Source organism: Talpa europaea (genome assembly GCF_964194135.1).
Source record: "Talpa europaea genome assembly, chromosome: 4".
In the NCBI taxonomy this organism is placed as follows: domain Eukaryota; kingdom Metazoa; phylum Chordata; class Mammalia; order Eulipotyphla; family Talpidae; genus Talpa; species Talpa europaea.
The window spans coordinates 103,039,553-103,059,184 of record NC_140070.1 but is presented as its reverse complement, the minus strand read 5'-3'; the positions used below and the strand labels follow the sequence as shown (position 1 = coordinate 103,059,184).

The window sequence follows — 19,632 nt, the reverse complement described above, 5'->3', positions numbered from 1 at the left end:
AAAAAAAAATGTTTAGATGTTTAGCCATCTTACTCTTGTGATCAAGCATGCTTAATTATATTTTTTCCCATTCCTCAAATAGTTATATCAGACACTATATGGATTATTCCTCTGTGTGTGATACTATTCTTTTTGAACTTTATTATTTTAAAGATTTATTTATTTATGCATACAAGAGCTGGGGTACAGGCCAGAGATGCGGGGGAGGTGAGAGGATCCACCAGAGACAGAGTGGGGAACAGAACAGGCAAATTGACTGAAATACACTGCTGAGGGGAGCAGTTGGCGAGATAGGAGAGGTCTGCCTCGCCTTATGGGTTTCTCCCTAGCCGGCCAGAGATCAAACTCATGCTGCAGAGGCTGTGGATTGCTTCATAGTGTGGTGCTTAACCCCTTGCGCCACCAAAGAGGCCCTCTTTTTAAACTTTAAACATGCCAAGGAATGGAAAAGATTAGAAAAACCTCATAAGGCCTATGTCTTATAGATAGGCAATGTACTTGAATTTGGGTGATGAAATATCCTACAGTTTTTCTAAATACCAGATTGATAGTAAATACGTAAAATATGTGGTCTGCCAATAACATTTCTTTTGTAAAAAGCTTATATTAATGAGAGAATAGAATACATAAGAGAGATTCTACTTTCTGTTTTAATCCATGAGACAGACCAATGAAAAAAATGTCGTTCTTTTTTTTTTCAATCATAGGAAGAGGACCACCTGGCCCGTGTGGAAGAGGCAATCACCCGTATGCTTGTGTGTGCCCTGAAAACGGCAGAGGATGCCCACAATACCAGAGCTTGGTTAAACCCAACAGAGGTAGGCTGCTTCTGGTTGTCATTCTGCGGTTCATTTTCTATGGTTAAGCAACCCTGACTACAACATTATTTTTCTAATTTGTATAAGTGCGTATAACCATTCTAAAGGATTTCTCCCCTCTTAGGGTGAAGAAACATCTCATGAAGTCAATTGTCGTTACTTAAATGGAGCTGTTTCTGCCTTTTTGGATCATTGCACAGTATCTAAGGTGTCAGAAATCCAAGCACCAAGAACAAGTAGAGAGTATGTGAGAGAGCAAGAATTAAATGTGCACAACCACGTGGAAGTGGAAGAAACAGGTAGCCTCTTAACCCTGGGAACAGCAGAACAGGAGGCAGCAGGTCCCTTTGGCCCTGATCTTGTTCCTGTAATACCAAGTTCTGAAGAACCACCTTCAGAAGAAGAAGACATATTTGAAAGTGGTGGTAAAGACTTTGTTGGCCAAGATGGAGAGCATTCTAGAAAATTACATCACACTAAGAGGCAACGAATGATGAGCAAAAGTGAAGATGCAGTTATGGAACAAACTTCTTCAAATAGTGCATCAGCCCCTTGTCAAAAATTCATTTCCACAGATGACTTGCTGGACTGTTTAGTGAATCCAAAAGTAACTAGGATAGTGGCACAACTTTTGATACAAGGAAGAAGTTTGTGATTCTAAAGAAAATGACTTCTTAAACAGTATTTAAAAAACATTTTAGATAGTATGTTTTAAAAAAGAAAAAAGATGGAAAAGCAAAAGTTTAATTTTCATACTTAATAAACTAAGTTTCTGTACTTCCTACTTTCTTTCATGTTCTTTGCCCTTTGGCTAATTGGCTCTTGGTTGTTTGTAGGCCTTCTTTCTTCAAAGACTTTACCTTTCCGTCTCCCATGCCATCCTTTTAGCCTATTAAATGTCAACCCCCAAGTGTTCTCAACAGGAGGTAATCTTGCCATCAACATCAAGCAGAGGTCTGCCTTCTGCTTGTTTTGGTTAATAAAGTTTTATTGGAACACAGCCCTGCCATTTTTTTACTTGCTGTCTGTGGTGGCATTAGGGTTACAGTGGCAGAGTAATAACAGAAACTGCATAGCTATAAAGTCAGAAATATTCACTATTTCCTTACAGAAAAAGTTAGCCACCCTTTACCTATTATCTCCACTGGGTGGATCCTAACCCCCATCTGAAGTGATCATACTTTTGATACCTGCACGATTTTCACTGGTTAACTCATGTCATCTACAGCAGAGTACTGACAGGAAAAGGATGAGACCCAATAAGTGTCCTCCTTATGGAAGGAACTGGGACCTCTGACACCAGTCCTGGGAATAAAAAGGAACAGATGATACTGATTCCTGAAACTGACTAAAATCTTGGTTTAGTGAAATCTATCTCACTCTCCTTACATTTGTAAGATGATCTGAGGGAGTTTATTATTACTACTGTGTAAGAATTTAGAAATTATAAAAGCCTATTACCTCTGAATAACCATTCATGAGATAAATACTTGACCAAAAATTTCCCAAGTTTACCTTGCAAGATGAATTGATTACTGGCCCCATCCTTCTCAGCCTTCAGACAGAGGTTATTAATAAATCCAAAGAAAATCCGTGTCTCCCTTGGGAGAGGAAAGAAAGTATTATGTAAACATGCCCAGAAAAATAAGGTTCTGGAAAAAACCCTTTCTGTCACACCTATCACCATCTGACCACTATACATGTACTTATCTACTTGATGATTCTCCCTCCCAACCAGAATGTAACTGTATTCATACATTTATCAGTGCTTAAGATGTGGTATATGCTCATTAAATATTTGAGAAGATTATAAAAAGATTTTGTTAGTAATACTCCGTCAAATACATAGGGGCAGTAGATGTTGTAGCCAAGGCTAAGATGTCTGCTATCCCTAGTCAGTATATCCCTATTACAGATACTGGTATTTCTTTCATATGTTTGCTGCTCCTTTGACCATCGATTTTCAAATTGCAGGTCGTGACCCATTAGTCATAAGATCTGAATAGTGCAAAGGATAACATTTTAAAAAAATGTAATAGAAAACAAAACAAAACCAAAAAAAGGTTACTAGAGGGTGGGATGGAAACAAAGCAAAGGGTGAGGGACTCTAATGGAGTGTAGTTGAGTTTGATTGTAGGTGTTGGTGTAGTAGCATATATTTGAAGTGGAGAAAACCTGTACTTCTAAAACAATAGTGTTATATACCAAAATTAATAGGAAAAAGTCATTAACTTTTTAAAATGGTTCAGAATAGGTGATTTCAGAGAATTCAATTGTAAGTGCAAATAATATTTTGTGAAATTTTACAGGAAGATACATTTTTAAAACATTTATTTTTAAAAATTTATTTATTTATGCATATGAGAACTGGAGTACAGGCCAGAGGTGTGGGAGGTGAGAGGATCCACCAGAGACAGAGTGGGGAACAGAACAAGCACATAGACCGAAGTACACTGCTGAGGGGAACAGCGGGCAAGTCAGGAGAGGTCTGCTGCGCCATGTGGGTAGGTCCCGGCTGGGGATCGAACTTGTGCTGCAGAGGCTGTGAACAGCTTCACAGCACTGTGCTCAATCCCTTGCACCACCAGGGAGTCCCAGGAAGATACATTTTTTTAAAGGTAAGTATATTTCATAAATTTTTAAGTTACATTTGTGTGGGTACTAGACCAGGTGTAAAATGTACTTTTTTAATTATATAATTTTATATCATTGTCCATTTTTGTGTAAGCTTGATTTCTCCTTTCTGGTGTAATCCCCATAAAATTGCCACCACCAAGACACCCATGAACCATCACCATAGTCCCTTGTGCTCTTCCTTCCCTGTTTTGATCCCTCTCCCTCCCCTTCACCTGCTGGATATCTCCAATTTATAGTTTGCCTGCTAGTTTTATTTATCTTTCCAGAACCCTTATTTGGTTCCCCTATATTTCTTCTATAAATGAAACCATGCAATATTTTTCTTTTTCCTTCTGGCTTATTTCACTGAGCATAATCCCTGCCTATTCCATCCATGTTGCTGTGAATGGCATGAGTACATCTTTTTTTACTGTTGTATAGCATTCCATTGTGTATATATACCACGATTTTTTCATCCAGGTATCTGTTTTTGGGCATTTAGGTTGTTTCCATATCTTACCTATTGTAAATAGTGCTACAATAAGTATAGGAATGCAGGTTTCCTTTCAAATTAATGTTTTTGTGACCTTGGGTAGATTCTTAGGCATATGGTAGCTCCATTTTTAGTAGTTTGATGGTCCTCCACACAACTTTCCATAGTGGTTAAACATTTTACTTTCCCATCAACAGTGTAAGAGGGATCCTTTTTCTCCACATCCTTGCTAGCATTTATTGTTGCCATTTTTTAAAAAATGGGCTATTCTCACTGGTGTGATGTGGTATCTCATTGCACTTTTGATTTGCATTTCCCTGATTATAAGAGATGAGCATTTTCCATATACCTGTTGGCCATTTGCCTTTCCACGTTGGAAAAGTGTCTTTTTAGTTCTGCCCATTTTTTGACTGGATTGTTTGCTTTGTTTTTGTTGTGAGCTTTTTGCAGATCTTTGAAATCAGACTGTTATCAGTTTCAGAGAGTGCAAATATCTTCTCCTATTCCATAGGGTGTCTTTGTTTTGGTTATTGTCTCTTTTGCTGTACAGAAACTTTTTAGTTTGATGTAATCTCAGCTGTTTATCTTTTCCTTCACTTTCTTTGCTTTGGGGGATGAGTCTTTAAAGATGCTTCTGAGATATATGTCATGGGTTGTTTTGCCTATGTTTTCTTCTATATGTTTATAAAATGTATTTCTTAGTGTAGGTTGGAGTTTGAACTCATTCTGAGACAAAGCATTGAATTTGGAAAGAGGCAATAAGTCTTTCACATGAAGAGACTTAGGAAGAGAGTTAAAACATTATTATGAACGTATTCTAAGTGTAAATGGATGATGGGACATAATTTCATATTATAAAGATAGAGATTAAGACACAGCAATAGATTCCTGGCTACCTGCCAAACAGGTGCGTGAGAGGAAGGGAGATGGTGAAAGGAGAGGCTCTCAGCCACCAAAAGTTCTGGCTCTCATTTCACACTGCAGTTCTCAGGTGGGCATGCCTGAGGGAGTGAAATTAATTATGAAACATATGCACTGCCCCACCCGAGGTCAGAGAGATTCAAGATACTGCTCAGTGTCACACCTGGAATCACAAGCATCAGCAGGCTATTCAGCAGACAAGGTGGCCATTTTATTTAAGGGTACATAAGAATGATTTTTTTCATTTTAAAATGGTCCAGCCATGATTAGTCATGCTTATATCAATAAGGTTGCAAAGTATAATTTTAATTTTTTTAAAAGATTTTATTTATTTTTACATATAAGAACAGCCCAGAGGTATGGGGGCGGGGGGGTGAGAGCATTCAGAGACACGCCACAGGGTGGTGGGGAGCAGAACAGGCAGATCTACTGAAACACAGTGCTGAGAGGAGCAGCAAGTGAGACAGGAGAGGTCTACTGCACCTTGTGGGTCACCTCCCTGGCCAGCCAGGGAATCGAACTCTTGCTGCAGTGGCTGGCAATAGCTTGATAGTGCTGTCTTTAACCCCTGCACCAACAGGGGGCACCCTCTCCATTTTATTTTTTTCTCATTGTCAATCAGTTCAGATGTCAAAGTGTGAGGGAAGCCACCCTGAGCAGTTAGGGGTCTTTGCAAACCACCTACAAGACAAACAGTGACCGCAAGAAACATTTCAAGAAGTCTGTGTTAATGCAGCAGCAACTGTGGCGCCTTCAACCTCCTCAACTTGAAGTGCAGGCATCACCCCAGAGCCCAGAAAAGACACCTTCATCCTCCTGCAGACTTCTACCTTCTGAGTGCACTGTGCACTGACTCCCTGGGGCACTGCTCCGCCTCTTAGCCCACGTTGCTGCCAATGAAGACAATCTCAATGGAAACCAAAGCCAGAAGGAAGAAAGTAGGAAATGAGTAAGTTGTTAAGAGAAAACAAAAGGCTACAACTTTTTTTTTTTTTTACAATTGGATAGATAAGGATGTGTAATGTCTTCCACAAAGGAAGCTCAGATGCTATTTGCTAAAAGTGATGAGGTACTCTGGGTAAGCCTGGTAGTCATAAAATACCACAAACAAAGTGGGATTTGACACATTATCTGTGACAGTGTCATACAGGTCAGTAGGATTTCGGGGATCCTTGGGAGGAGGTACAATTAATGACTGATTTCCAGGTGCGCTGAGTCCAGTAAGCACTCGCACATAATACATATACTTTTTCCCATTTGCATCTGGTTTGGAGTATGTATCATTGGCAGAATAACTGGCATTGACAGCAAAATAGGTTCCTTTCCCATATAACACAGCTGTGAAGAGAAAACAAAACATTTTTAAGGATTCCACTTTAGCCTATAAATTGATATGTTGATATGTCAAATAATGTTAAAATACTGTGTAGCTCTTCTATTTTTGCTTATGTTTCTAATTTTTTTAAATCATTCTTCCACCCCCAAATCATCATTCCCCTTTAGTAAGTCTGACCCTGAAACTTTGGTGGCACCAGGGTCACAGCCACAAGGGAACACCAAGTCAGCTTGGGGTCTCATGCCCAACCCCTCAGATGGAGCACCAGATGTCATGGCTCCTTACCGTTCTTCCCAGCATAACTGCGGTTAAAGCCGTTGCGATTGACATGAGGCATTGAGTGGGCATCTGTCCCATGGAAGAGCAGCCTCTCGTTAATGACATGGTTGTTCTTGGCATCCATGGTTTTCTTCTTTGTCTGATAGCTATTCCAGAGGTCTGGATTCTGGATTCTCTCAATCTGCAAATGAATCAGGAAAAATACTCTACTAGCATCAAGAGCACTCGGCAAGATACAGCCAATTAAACACCACTATTTTTCATAAACAAAAATTAAAATAAATAGCAAAATCACTGTCAGGTGGCAGCATTGTGCATTTAGAAATCTTGTTCAATCCAGTGTTTCACAAAAAATGTCTTGGGAAGGCTGCTGATTTTATTTTCAACATCCTTCATGCACCAGAGGAGAGTGAGCAGTGGTTAGGTCCCTAACTGTTAATCATAAGAACTGGACCAACCAAGTCTCCCCAGCTCCTGCTTTTGACCTACACTCTCTTCACTGCTCCTGCAGCTGTCTACCTCACACTGTCGCTCTCCACCTCCCTCTTTTCTCTTTCTGAAAATCTGGCTTACCTACCTATGCTTGAACAGAGTGAGAAGCACTAGAAAGAAGGCACAAAGCAAAATTAATGGATGTAAATCCATCTCTGGCCAGTTAGAAGAGGGAGCTTGAATCCTGGTGGGAGGGTGTTGGTTTCAGATCAATGTGGCCGTGCTTTGACCAGATTCTGGAATGTGGCTTTCAGGGCTGTGGTGGAGACTTAGGTCCACTGATAAGAACCAGACAAATCTAGAATCCATTTAAAAAACTGGTTCTGGGTGTCTTAAAAAAATCTAGGCAAGACTGAACCAAAATTTGCCACATTCTACAAACTGGCTAGAACATCCAATATCATGAAAAATAACCTCAAATACCTAGGGCTGTTCAAGATCAGAACAGATAAAGGAAATTAGAACCAATTTTGGTCCTTAAATCTAGTTTTAGGTATAGGATGGCGGGAGGGGAGAAAAAATTCTAAGACTTCTGTGGTGAACAATTGGGCAAATTTGAACATGAATTCTATATTAGATATTAATAAGTTAATTTTAATTTTATAATAAAAGATAATGGTAATGTTATTTAACAGAATTTGTTTCTATGAGACATGTACTAAAATATCTTGGGGTGTCATAATATCTGCAACTTACTTGCAAACACTTCCTCAAAAACTGAATGCGGGAGAAAAATAAACGTGGCTACAGTGTTGAATCAAAATGAAAGTTTTTCAGTGTTCCAAATCTTAGTCACAAGTCCTAAAAGTCACGGACTTTTAGGTGACAAATGGGTCACCTAAAAATCACCCATTTTTTCATGCCAATGTTTTCACACCACTAGAAACCTCATAGAGGTGCCTTAAGTACAACCCAGCTCTGCTTTTATCAGTGTCATACACTGGGATGTAAGCATCAAAGAGCTACAGATCTGAATCAAATTGCCTTAGCTTTTCTGAGAATAGTTTTGCTCAACTGGATAACATTAAAAAATTAAAAAAAAAAACAACCAAAAATAAACGGGCCTCCCTGGTGGCGCAAGAGGTTAAACACAGCACTATCAAGCTATCTGTATCCCCAGCCTCTATAGCATGAGTTTGATCCCAACCAGGCAGGGAGCTACCCACATTGCGCAGCAGACCTCTCCTGAATCGCCCGCTGTTCCCCTCAGCAGTGTATTTCAGTTAATCTGCCTGTTCTGTTCCCCATTCTGTCTCTGGTGAATCCTCTCACCCCTGAACCTCTGGTCTGTACCCCAGTTCTTATATGCATAAATAAATAAAAATCTTTTAGGAAAGAAGTTCAAAAAAACAACAACTGTGGTATATAATTTGGTATGGAATTTATTGTGAGGGTGATTTTGATTTTATTCTCTAGTATTGATTCACAGGAGTTCTCTTAGGAGTCATTTTTAGTGCTTTAAGAAGCTGTTAATCTCTTGATCAAATTGCTTGCTTTTTAATTTGTGGACTTTATCAATCTTCTGATTGGGGATTTCCTTCTTTGCTTCATCCACTAAAATGCTCAGGGACAAGATTTTGTGGTCCAACGTAATTTTCTAGGACCTCATGTTATGTACTTACAGGAGCTAAGATTGACTGTATATTATTTTATCCCTACACTCCTTTTTCTCTGTCTACTTTTCATTTTTTTATTTGAGTATGAGATATACCTTCATAGGATACTTCATATATTTATTGAATTATTAAGTGTGTAACTACATGAATAATCAGTGAGGTGACAATGCAAATAGGATGAGTTAATTTGCAAAGAAAAAAAATGCAGGACTGGTGGCAAACTTATTATTATGGGTAATGGGAAGATACTGAAAGATCTGGCTTTATCAGAAAGTGGTGGAATTAAGAATAGAAATGAGGACAGAAGGGGAAAGATAATATATGGAGATGATGAAATAGATTTTAAGCAAACTGATTTAACAAACTGATATTTGAGTGAAGATTGTTTTAGGTCACTGGGATTATGTTCCAGAGCCTGTGTCGGAGCTCCAGATTCGTGACAATGATTAGGGAACTGTCAGCATTGAAGCCGATAAAGTAGAGACAGAAGTCCACACTCCTGTGTGTAAAGTTAGGATTAGGAGTTTGGGGGAGAAACAGATACCAGTAATAATGAAAGGAATATTAGTAAAAAAGGAAAAGAAAGTATCAAATTATTGCTGTAGAAGTCAAGGGAGAACAAAATTTCTAAGTACACTATTCATGTTTAAAAGTGGAAGATGCCAAAAGTGAGGCTATTGGATTTTACAAGGAAGCTGGCACTGTCATTAGTGGGTGGTGGGCAGAAGCACATAATCCTGATCTCCGGAGCCTCCATGTGTCTCTTTGGGTGTTTACTGGGTACCAAATACAACTTTGAGGCAATATCACTGTAATTTTTTTTTTTTTAGAATCCTTTTTTAAAAATATATATTTATTTATTGATACAAGCACTGGGTACAGTCAGAAGTGTGGGAGGGTGAGAGAATTCACCAGAGCCAGAGTGGGGAACAGACCAGGCAGACTGATGAAATACACTGCTGTATTCTGTATTCTGATATTATACCTAATACTGTGTTAACTGACACAAAAAACCTCCATCCTGACATCTTAATAATTATGCTGACATAAATTGAATCCAGGATCTAAAAATCTAATTAACATTAAATATCTAATTCTCAGTAAAAAAATTATGATAGGAAGTGAGTGAAAATGTACTTACATAAGATCACAATACTATTTATTTCCACCACTAAGAAAACACATGTCAGAAGACTTACCTTCTGTATCCTGAAGTTTGCACAGGTCTGATAAAACTTGCTTGCCACTGAGTTATAGTCAGGATTGCCAGGGTATAGACCAACCACACAGATGCTCTGCTGCCTCATGTCAGTCCAATAAGCAGGGATCTCAACTGCAAAGTAGACAATTGAGTTCTACCTCAATAGGGGAAGATCCTCTATATAGTCCATGTTCCTAGTATGCTCTGAAAAACTGAGTGCTCTCTGTGTTCTTGTTTACAGTCTCTTAATTTTATTCAAGGTCTTCCTTATTTTCTAGACTGTTTTTAAAAATATGGACCAAAGACAACCTATATCTGAAGCAACCATAATCTTGTTTAAAAAAAAAAAAAACAACGGTTAAGATGCAACCTATGAAGCTATCCGCAGTTCGCTCCTTGGCCAATGTGTGTCATCTTAATAAGTTTTGATAACATTTAGATTTGAGAACTATCAGTGTGTCATAACCCAACTGCATAGCCTGTTCAGTATTTAGTTCATCATAATTTAGCAATTTTATAATAAATTATTCCCGATAGTGTCCAACAGTCACTATGTCTTTTCAATTACATGGACTCTGGTCATGGGCCCTCCACATCTGTTCCTTCATTCTTCACAGCATCCATAAAGGTTGGGGGCAGGGGATAGCAGGTTTTATATGTGATGGGTGTGCTGACAGCTCTCTCCCCATCTCCTTCTAAATAAAAGGCCACAACTGACTGGTCATTCCCCCAGGGGTGCTAAGAGTCTCAGGAAGTCATTCACACTGACCTCACAAGAGAGAAAGGTAGTTACTTAAGCCAGTTTACTAGTTTTCTGTGTGGGTCTTATGTGGTTCAAAGGCAGGAATGGCTGCCGACATGAAAGAAGTAATCGCTTCTAGGAAGCAAGTACAGTCAGAGAATCTGAATTCACTTCCCCATGTGTCAGGAATACTTATGTTCACCTTAGAGGAGGAAGTGACTTGGGAGAAGTCAGGCTCCCAATCCTTTCCTGCTTCTTAGTCACAGACACACAGTACCCACTCTGACCAGGCTGTCTTCCCCTTTGTATTCTAGAAAAATCCCCGACTACTTTTCCTTAAACACTGCCTTTCCATCTTGTGACTGAAGCAGCCCTTTCCTCCTCAGCAGAACCAGCTCTGGGAAATTTGTTGTCTATAGCATGGGACTAGAGGCCAGGGTTGGCTACTGTTGAATCAATATGGACATTAACAAGTTCTGCGAGCTCAGACCAAGTTTCCTATTTTACCCTTTAAGGGTTGTCTGAATTTTATCTACTTGAATAGGAGTTTGAAATTTGTACAAAATTGTATTAAGCTCAAAATTGTATTAAGATGTAAAATGATGGATTACAGGCATGAAACTTTAACTTACCTTCAGATTTTTTGAGGCGCTGAACAGGTAAATTATGTCCCTTTGCATTAGTAGCAGTGTATGTTTTCAAGTCCACTGTGTAGGTCTGGTGATTAATTTTGACATCTATTGTCCTTCTCTTGGTTCTCCTTGCATCCTCCAATTGCAGAATGGTTATTTTGTCAAAACTATGGAACATGTTGTTATTGTTATATCGCCATTCTATAAATTCACTGGTATAATCTGCCCGGGATTCCTGTTCTTTGGCCAATCTTACTCTCTGGATCATTTCCTCAATTTCATTTCTAGCCTCAGTCACATCTCTGCTAATTCCCGAAACCTCAATCAAAGGTTTTTTATGGTCCAAGGATATAGTAATGTTTAATTTCTTCTGTAGCTCATTCAATTTCTGGACCTCCTTTTCATCAAAGTCTTTGATACATTCATCTTTACTGGTGAAAGAGCACTGTTCCTTTTCAACCAGATCCTGTATCCAGGAGAGGGCGTTTTCCACACACTTTACATTTTCACCACACACCTGAAAAATTACTGACTCTGTTTTCTTTTTCAAAACTGAAGGATTGTTCTCTTTTGGAGAACTTTGATTGTTCTCTTTTGGAGAATTTTGATTGTTCTCTTTTGGAGACTGTTGCGAGGAACCCAAAAATATTAAATAAAACAGGGAAATAGCCAAAAATATTAAAAACAAAAGAGTGAAAGGAGCCAAAAATGCTAAAAAAGGAAAGACACTAGCCAAAAGTACTAAATAATAAAAAAAGAAGGGAGCCAAAAATGCTAAAAGACAAAAGAAAGAAAGATTATTGCTTGTTATTTTTTTTTACAAACCTGTACTTTACATCCCCAGAAACTTTAAGTAGAACTTGGTACCTTCTGACCATTTTCACTTCTTTTGCCTACCTCCACCTCCTTTGCATTCCTAAGATACCCAGATACCTCTGGCAACCACCAATCTGTTCTATGTGTTCGTTTTTTATTAACTCCATATAGAAGTGATATCACACAGTATCTGTCTTTCTTTGCTTGACTTATTTTACTTAGCATAAAACCTTCTGGGCCCATACATTGTTGTGGCATATACCAGGATTTCCTTTTTTATAACTGAGTAATATTCCATAATACATGTAAGCCACATCTCTCTTATCCATTAATTTGTCAGTGGAAACTTAGGTTGTTGCCACAATTTGGCTTTGATAAGTAATGCTGTAATGACAGTGGGGGGAGGGGCTTATATCTTCTTGGGATCATGATCTCATTTCCTTCAGACAAATACCAAGAAGTGGAGTAGCTGAGCCACATGGTAGTTCCATATTTAATTTATAAATGAACCCAAATTCTCACATGACCAAAAAATTAGAAATATGCATCTGGTAAAAACAACTCACGTGCAATATAAGACATCACAGACTGTTGGGGAGAAGGCTGAAATCTTTCTCTTTTCTTCATATTCGTATAAAACACATCCAATAACTGAGGTACAAAGAGAACAACTTTAACTTTTTTCACAGACTGAATAGATCCTTTCTGGACAAAACCTTCAATGGCATCTATGATGGCTCCAGCAACCTTATCTGGATCTTGATTAGCACTTCCTGGGAAGGTAAATAATACAAATGATAGGGGTGGGGGACTCCATCCCCCATCCAGAAAAGGCTAAGGAATAACTTTGGGGTTCTAGTTCTCACAGATAAGGGTCCATTTCCCAACACTTCCATCATGACAGAATTTTCTAACACAGTATCAGTAAATGCTTTCCAATGTACTATACGTAATGGGGTGTTTTTGTTCCAGGAATCCAGTAGCTCCTCAATGATCAAAGGACCCAGTATACTAACTTTTGGTGTCTGGTGTTCCTACCTCCTCTAATACACTGATCCTACTCTGCATTCCTCTGAAATACACACCATAGGCAGTCTTTGTATCAGAACTGTCCTCAGAATATCCATGAAAAACACATGCTATTTTATATTGCAACATCATGCTCTTTAAAGAGAACAGTGATTTTTTTGGCTCAGTCATCACTTTCTTTATGCATGTATCCTATTCTCCCAAAGTCTTTAAGGATCTGATTCAAACCAAACTAATTTTGTCAATTATTATAATCTATCATTCTTTCTACACAAGATATCCATGAACCTCCAGGAAGTCTTTCCTCGAACACTCAATGACATTTTAACCAACTATGGAGGATCATATTGCCAGCTGAGGTCAGTTCCTATTCTCAGCATGCTCCATGGCTAGTTTCTCTCACCCACAGTCAGGTAAAATCATGAAAAGTCCCAGGAAGACACACAGAAGCACCAAATGAACAGCCTGGCTAAGTCATGGGCTGGAGGCAATGTGAAGAACCCTAATCAACATGGTGTGATAGGCTTAGAGCCCTCTTAGATTATTTCTATTTATAGCGCCCCCACTATTGCAGAGAATGAGGCTGGACCTCTTTGACTTGACGACGTTGACAATCGTGGGATTGTAGATAAACCTCATGATGAGGGAAAGAGGAAATTCTCCTTGGTTACTCCATGAGATTTGGAAGAATTTTAATGGAGTGGCAGACACATTCATACAAATTTACTGTGTCCTATTGCAGGCTGGATGCTCAGTTAGAAACTCAGGAGACACTGGATGTGGTGTGTGGGGAGTCTGAGAAAAGGAAGGAACATTGAGGAAAAGGTGATGCCAGAGAGAACTGTGGAGCAGGGTTTGGTATGTGTACCAGTGTGTGCAGAGAAATAGAGCTGTTTTTTGAGAGAAAAGTGAAGAAAGCCCTAGAATCAAGGTGCAGTTATAGTTAGGAGAATGAAATAAACCTTTGGTCAAAGGACAAGAGCTAAACAAAGAGGTCAGAATGAAGAGGTGGGTGCTGGGAGTGAGGAGATATTTAGGCCATAATTCAGCAGGACCTAGTGACCAACTGGGTTTATCCTCAACCCATTGTCCCCTTCCACCACCTGCACACTTCATGGGCAACATGGGTCACACTGTGTTGCATGTTTGTGTCTGTCTCTCACAGGAGTGAGGTGTCCTAGCGGACCAGTCCCTTTCCTGACTCATCTTTCTATCCCAGGTGTCCAAGCATAGGGCCTGGCACAGGACAGCAAGCTAACTAATCAGCTACTGAACCTAGGAGTAGAGGTGGGTGGAGTCAAATGCTAGAGTGGGGCTTTGTACGTGACCCAGTAGTTCAGAGGAAGGGCGGGTTAGTGGGAAGAGGACGTGAACTGGAGTTTGCAGTTGGTGTGGAGCCGAAGGCGCTTAGGTTATGCTGACTCCCCATTCTCTCTGCTGAGGCAGGTGTCTTAAGGACAGGGAAAGGCTTCTTTTATTGCCAGAAGGTGTCTGGTCAAAGTCCCAATGCAACTCAGAAACACCAGTAAGGGAGAAAACTCTACCATCTACTAGTCTGAGGACCATCTCAGGGAGTGACAGAGCAAAGAAGGCAATCATGGAGAATCCGCTAAGCTCCATTTCTTTGTGCAGCCCAGCAATTCAACCAGGTCAGAGGAAGAAGTGACAGGTTTGTATTATCCAGAAATAGGCAGATGTGTGCATCTGAACTAAAACTAAAACTAGAACTAAACTAAACTAAAACTGCCTCATGTTCTTGTTTTTTCCTTGACCCTGCTGTTTACTCCCATGGAAGGTATGTGCCACCTCTAGGCTGCCTGCTTTTGTGGCTCAAACAAAATATAGGTAGAAATGTAAGACCAGAACTTTGAGGAAAAAGCAGGAAACAGACACTAGGACTCATTAGTGGCTATCCATAGAAGATCAATAGTAGATAGATAACTGATAGGTAGACAGACAGAGAACATGTTGACTAATCTGCTGGAATTGAACATCACTATAAGAGAAATGAAGATATAAAGGGACTATAAACTGTGCTTTTAAAAATAGAAAAGTAATAAAGTAGGCATAATATTCCATGTGTGAACACTTCACGGGAATGACAGAGAGCTGCAGAAATTAAGAAACAGGATAAAGAACAATGGCACGGAGGATTAGAAGCGGCAGAAGGTGATCTGATGGTTAAGTCTATTGAGGCTAAAATTCTGGAGAGCCTAGAAAGCCAGTGTGAGACACTCAAACTCAGATTCCTGAGGAACAGAACCATCAGCCCAATGCTGAGTATTCTATCATTGGACCAGTCAGCTCCATCTACCTCAGGCCCGAAAGGGTTTGCCTCTCCCCACCAGCTCTTTAGGGGAGAGCTCATCAATGCACTTGACTCAGATTCCTGGGAAAAGAGTTCAAGGGGCATCACCTTAGTAATGATAAAGCCAAAGAGCCATCTTTATACACAAAGAATCACTCACTCATTCTATAGTCTGAGGAAAACAAGAAACTTGAAGGAAGTAAAGAGACTGAAAAAAGGAAGCTGGAGAGTTCGTGTTTCTGCCTCATTCGATTCCAGTAGGTCCTGGTGGCTGCGAGGCTTCTGCGCAGAGAGGCCCTAAGGCCAACCCCCACAGCCCGCTGCTGAAGAGGCGAGAAGAGCTGGACGTGCTCCCAAGTCAGGGGAAGCGAGGAGCACGTCCACGCTCAGTGTGCTCCACAGAGGGGCTTAGAGGAAGGAGCTCATATTAAGTCAGGGGGGATGTGGGGGAGACTGAAAAGAGACAAAGGGATTGATGGACAAGGAGAGATGCTCTCTCTTTCTCTTCTCTCCCTTGTCCCCACCACTTTTCTTCCTTCTCTGTCTCCTCCCACCCTCTTCCTTCCTTTTTCCTCAGTTCCTCCTTCTTCCCATTCTCTCCCCATCCCTATTAGGAAGCAAGTGTCTCTCCAGTATTCCCACTCTCTCTTCAGTTTCATCACTTTTTTCCTGAAGCCACAAATTGGCTCTGTTCATGCCTTCAAGTGCTTTCTTGGAGTAAGGAAGCTGTCTTTCCTCAGATTCACCATTAAGTAATTAACAATTAGCACTAAATATAAAGAAAAACAGGGGCTTCAGCTTTTGCCTTGACAGCCAGAGGCTACACACCTGTACCGATGGCTGGGAGGCAAATGGATGAATAATACCGTTTTTCACTCTCTTGCAAAATATGGGTAACAGATGTCTTGACATCATTTCCACCAACGACATGAATAATATTCTTGCACTTCAGTAAACCACCTCCTGTGATTATATAATCACGGTTGCCCTGCTTAGCTGGGAAACACATGAAAAAGATGCAAAGTTAGACTCTGTACACACTTTTTAGAAAGAAAAACGTCTAGTTTGGCAAATAAGGACTATAATACTTGTCTTTAATGAATCTTCCTTCTCCTTTTACTCTGACCTCCAACTGTCTATGGTTGGAATTTTTAGTAAAATGTATGATTTGGGGATTAATATTTGTCATCCCAATGGCAAGTCTTCCCCCGTTATCTCTAAAGCCGCCCATGTTCAGTCATCTACATACAATCTAGGATCAAAGATAGCATTGTGACTACCTTGGTAAGAGCATTCCATTTTCACATTTTGTCCAGCACCTTCTAAAACTGCTTTTGAAACCCCTATGTAAGAAAATCAAGATGGTTACATATGAATAATAAAAAAATATTACATTTGAATAACTTCCTCCTTATATAAATACTTTCATTATAATCAAAGAAATCCTCTAACTATTGTAATTCTGATGACATGAAGAAATTCATAGAATAACAATTGACTAGAAGAATTCCTTCATGGGATCTACTGAGACTATTACATAAGCCAAAATCCCAAATGTAGAGTACCTGCTGTGAAATCAAAAGTGTTTGATGTTGAATTTACAATCACGTCTGCCTCTTCTTTAGTGATATCTCCAGTGGCCACCTGGAACGTGATGGGACCAATCTTCATTTTGTGCACTTGTGGGTTAGGGCTAGAAACAGTCCCATGGAAGCCTGAAAAGAAGATGGAATCAGTGACCAAATTGCCAAGAGCAAGAACGGCACTGGTCTCATGCCACACATGTACCTTTCATGCTTCTTCCATCTCTGTGAGCTCTTTAACTTGACCCAGACCCTGAACCTAGGTGTGTTTTAGGTAAAGGATTATTAAAAATGTAATGCATATCAAGTATGCTCTTCAGGTGCTGGCCAAGGTGACCTTAGCCCCCCAGGGCCTGTCTCTCCCACTGATTACAACTGAAAATCTGAGATAAATACACAGTGCCCCTGAGGTGAAAAATACTTAAGAGTGGGCAAATCAGGGAAGGAAGTCAAAAGCTGAAAAAGTAACTGTACAGAGGGGAGTTTCAATTTTGTTTGTCTTGACATTTTTCTCCTTTCTCTCCCAGCTTTGGCCCTAGTGTGGCCCTATTGAGACCCACACATGGGCACATGCAGCAAAAACACTCAAATTCTGTCCTGTGGTCAGAGGATTGAGAAAAGGGGTTCCTGTGAGCTAAAGAGCAAGAGAATAATTTCTCATTATTTTTCATACTTTTTTTGTTTTTAATCAAGACCCTGTCCCAAGGTGATCCCAGTTGCAGAACTCCCTGTGATACCACAGGGAGTTAAAATGCTGAAAAATATTCTTATTTCTATCCAGAGAATCAAGAAAAAGAGGTCTTTTGACCTGGAAAAAGTATACAAGGGTGTGTTGGGGGAGGAGGGACATCGCTGCTATTAGTTTATCTACTTCCTTAAGCTCATTGTTCCCTAATACTTCTCTCCCTCTCCCCTCCCTCTCCCTCTTTCTCTCCCTCTCCCCCTCTTGGTTTGTGAACTGGAACATATCCTGAATTCACTCCAGAACTGCACAGGAGGGGGAGACCCAAGCATCAAAGCACACTTTGTGAACTGAACAGACATGACCTGCTGCTCACACAGAAGTTGAGATAGAACTTTTAGAATGAACTTGACCAACTGATTGCTCAAACAAATAAAACATTACCAATTTCTAGAGGATTTTAACACACCTCAACGTACATAACATTTGGCACGCCCATCCTATAATCCAGAATTATTTGTCATGCAAAGAACCAGGAACATGTGACCAATTTTCGAGGATAAAGACAATCAGTAGATGCTAATCTCAAGGTGATCCAGAAGTTGAAATTATAAGACAAAGACTTCACAGCATCTTTTATAACTATGCTGCCTGAGGTCAAGATAAACACATCTGAAACATCAAATGATTTGTAATGACTAGAAAGATAGGAGCTTTTCAAAGATATATAAATTATAGAATAAGAACAGAAGGACATTTTTAAACTTAAATAGTAGCTCCTTGCTACTTAAAGACTCCTGTACAGATTCTATAATTTGACCTTCCCACTTTTCAGCTCCAGATCACATTATCAAGGGCAGTGTCTTGCACACTCGGTTGTACAGAATATAATCTAATAGTTTATCACAGAGTCATTTTTTCATAAAACTCATCATTACCATCTTTCGCCTCTCATTGAATAGTTATTTAGCAAATAAAAACGATTTCTCAATTTAAGAGCTTTACTGAACCTTGTGTATCTTCAGCCTGGGGAATTTTGTCACCTGTGACATTTCCATTAGTCCTGTGGAAAAATTCTTCTGAAAATGCCTGGAAATAGAAAGAAACTTTTGACCACTACAATCCTCATTAGATGAATAAACTTGGTTTATTGGGGCTTCTAATCCTGTAGGCATTCACATTTAGAAGAGAATAATTTTCAAAGCATTGTTTTATTTCATACCAGATTAAAAAACTATGAAAATAACACACATAACACTATTTCTACAAATATATCCTATGAAAGTTATCAAAGATGTGGTCAAAGATATAAATACAAGGTTATCCATTACAATAGTACTTATAATAGAGAAAAAATGAGTTTTAAAATCTAACAGAAATGATTAAATAAATTTTAGTATATCCATGTTAGAATATTTAGGAACGAATAAAAAAGCATTTTTAAAAAATAGCTAATAGCGAAATAATCATTAATTCCATTGAATGAAAAATACATTAAATTATGCTACATAATAACACTTTAAAAATACATAGATGCAAAAGAAGACTGGCAATAATAACCTTCAGTTGTATTTATTATACCTTTAGTCATACCTTATATTGAAAGTCTCTACAATTAACAGGTATTTTCATAATCATTAAATACAAATAATATGCCAGTTGTAAAAAACAACAAAACACCATGTTAAGAAAAATACAATCACTAGGACCCAAACACTTCAGCTTCTTATTTGTCCCAGAAGATGAGTGCTTGGGAATTACTGTTTCAAGCAAGATACTGGTATATGTACTCTCCTAATGAAATACAGAATTTCAATTGTTTGACTGGTAGTGACACCCAAAATCAGTAATTTCTTCTTCCTTGAAAACAAGTAACAGAGCATTTTGTTGGGGAAAAAAATAAGCACTTGGCTAATAGACCATGATATGATGAGAGAAGGGCCAGGAGAGACTATGGCACCAGCGTCTCAGGCTCACAGGCCTGTGGGGCAGGCAGGTAAGCCGCAAGTGTAAAGGTGGGTGATTTGACTCTGAGAACTAGAGGGCACCTGACACTCAGCTCCAGGAA

General features: G+C 39.4%; 2 protein-coding genes across 2 annotated transcripts in view; one reads left to right on the top strand and one right to left on the bottom strand.

Moving 5' to 3' along the window:
* Nucleotides 1-1,473, top strand: part of HSPBAP1 (HSPB1 associated protein 1) — a gene marked incomplete at both ends in the record, with an annotated part of 45,484 nt that extends 44,011 nt beyond the window's left edge. Inside the window, 2 exons of the mRNA XM_084232683.1 lie at nt 708-818; nt 943-1,473. Coding sequence (XP_084088809.1) covers nt 708-818; nt 943-1,473 — 642 coding nt within the window. The remainder of the gene's footprint in view (nt 1-707; nt 819-942) is intronic.
* A 4,423-nt stretch (nt 1,474-5,896) lies between these two features.
* Nucleotides 5,897-19,632, bottom strand: part of LOC311170023 (protein mono-ADP-ribosyltransferase PARP14-like) — a gene marked incomplete at both ends in the record, with an annotated part of 76,276 nt that continues 62,540 nt past the window's right edge. The window contains 9 exons of the mRNA XM_084232340.1: nt 5,897-6,186; nt 6,470-6,644; nt 9,771-9,904; nt 11,147-11,737; nt 12,529-12,735; nt 16,128-16,295; nt 16,580-16,642; nt 16,865-17,014; nt 18,575-18,653. Coding sequence (XP_084088466.1) covers nt 5,897-6,186; nt 6,470-6,644; nt 9,771-9,904; nt 11,147-11,737; nt 12,529-12,735; nt 16,128-16,295; nt 16,580-16,642; nt 16,865-17,014; nt 18,575-18,653 — 1,857 coding nt within the window. The remainder of the gene's footprint in view (nt 6,187-6,469; nt 6,645-9,770; nt 9,905-11,146; nt 11,738-12,528; nt 12,736-16,127; nt 16,296-16,579; nt 16,643-16,864; nt 17,015-18,574; nt 18,654-19,632) is intronic.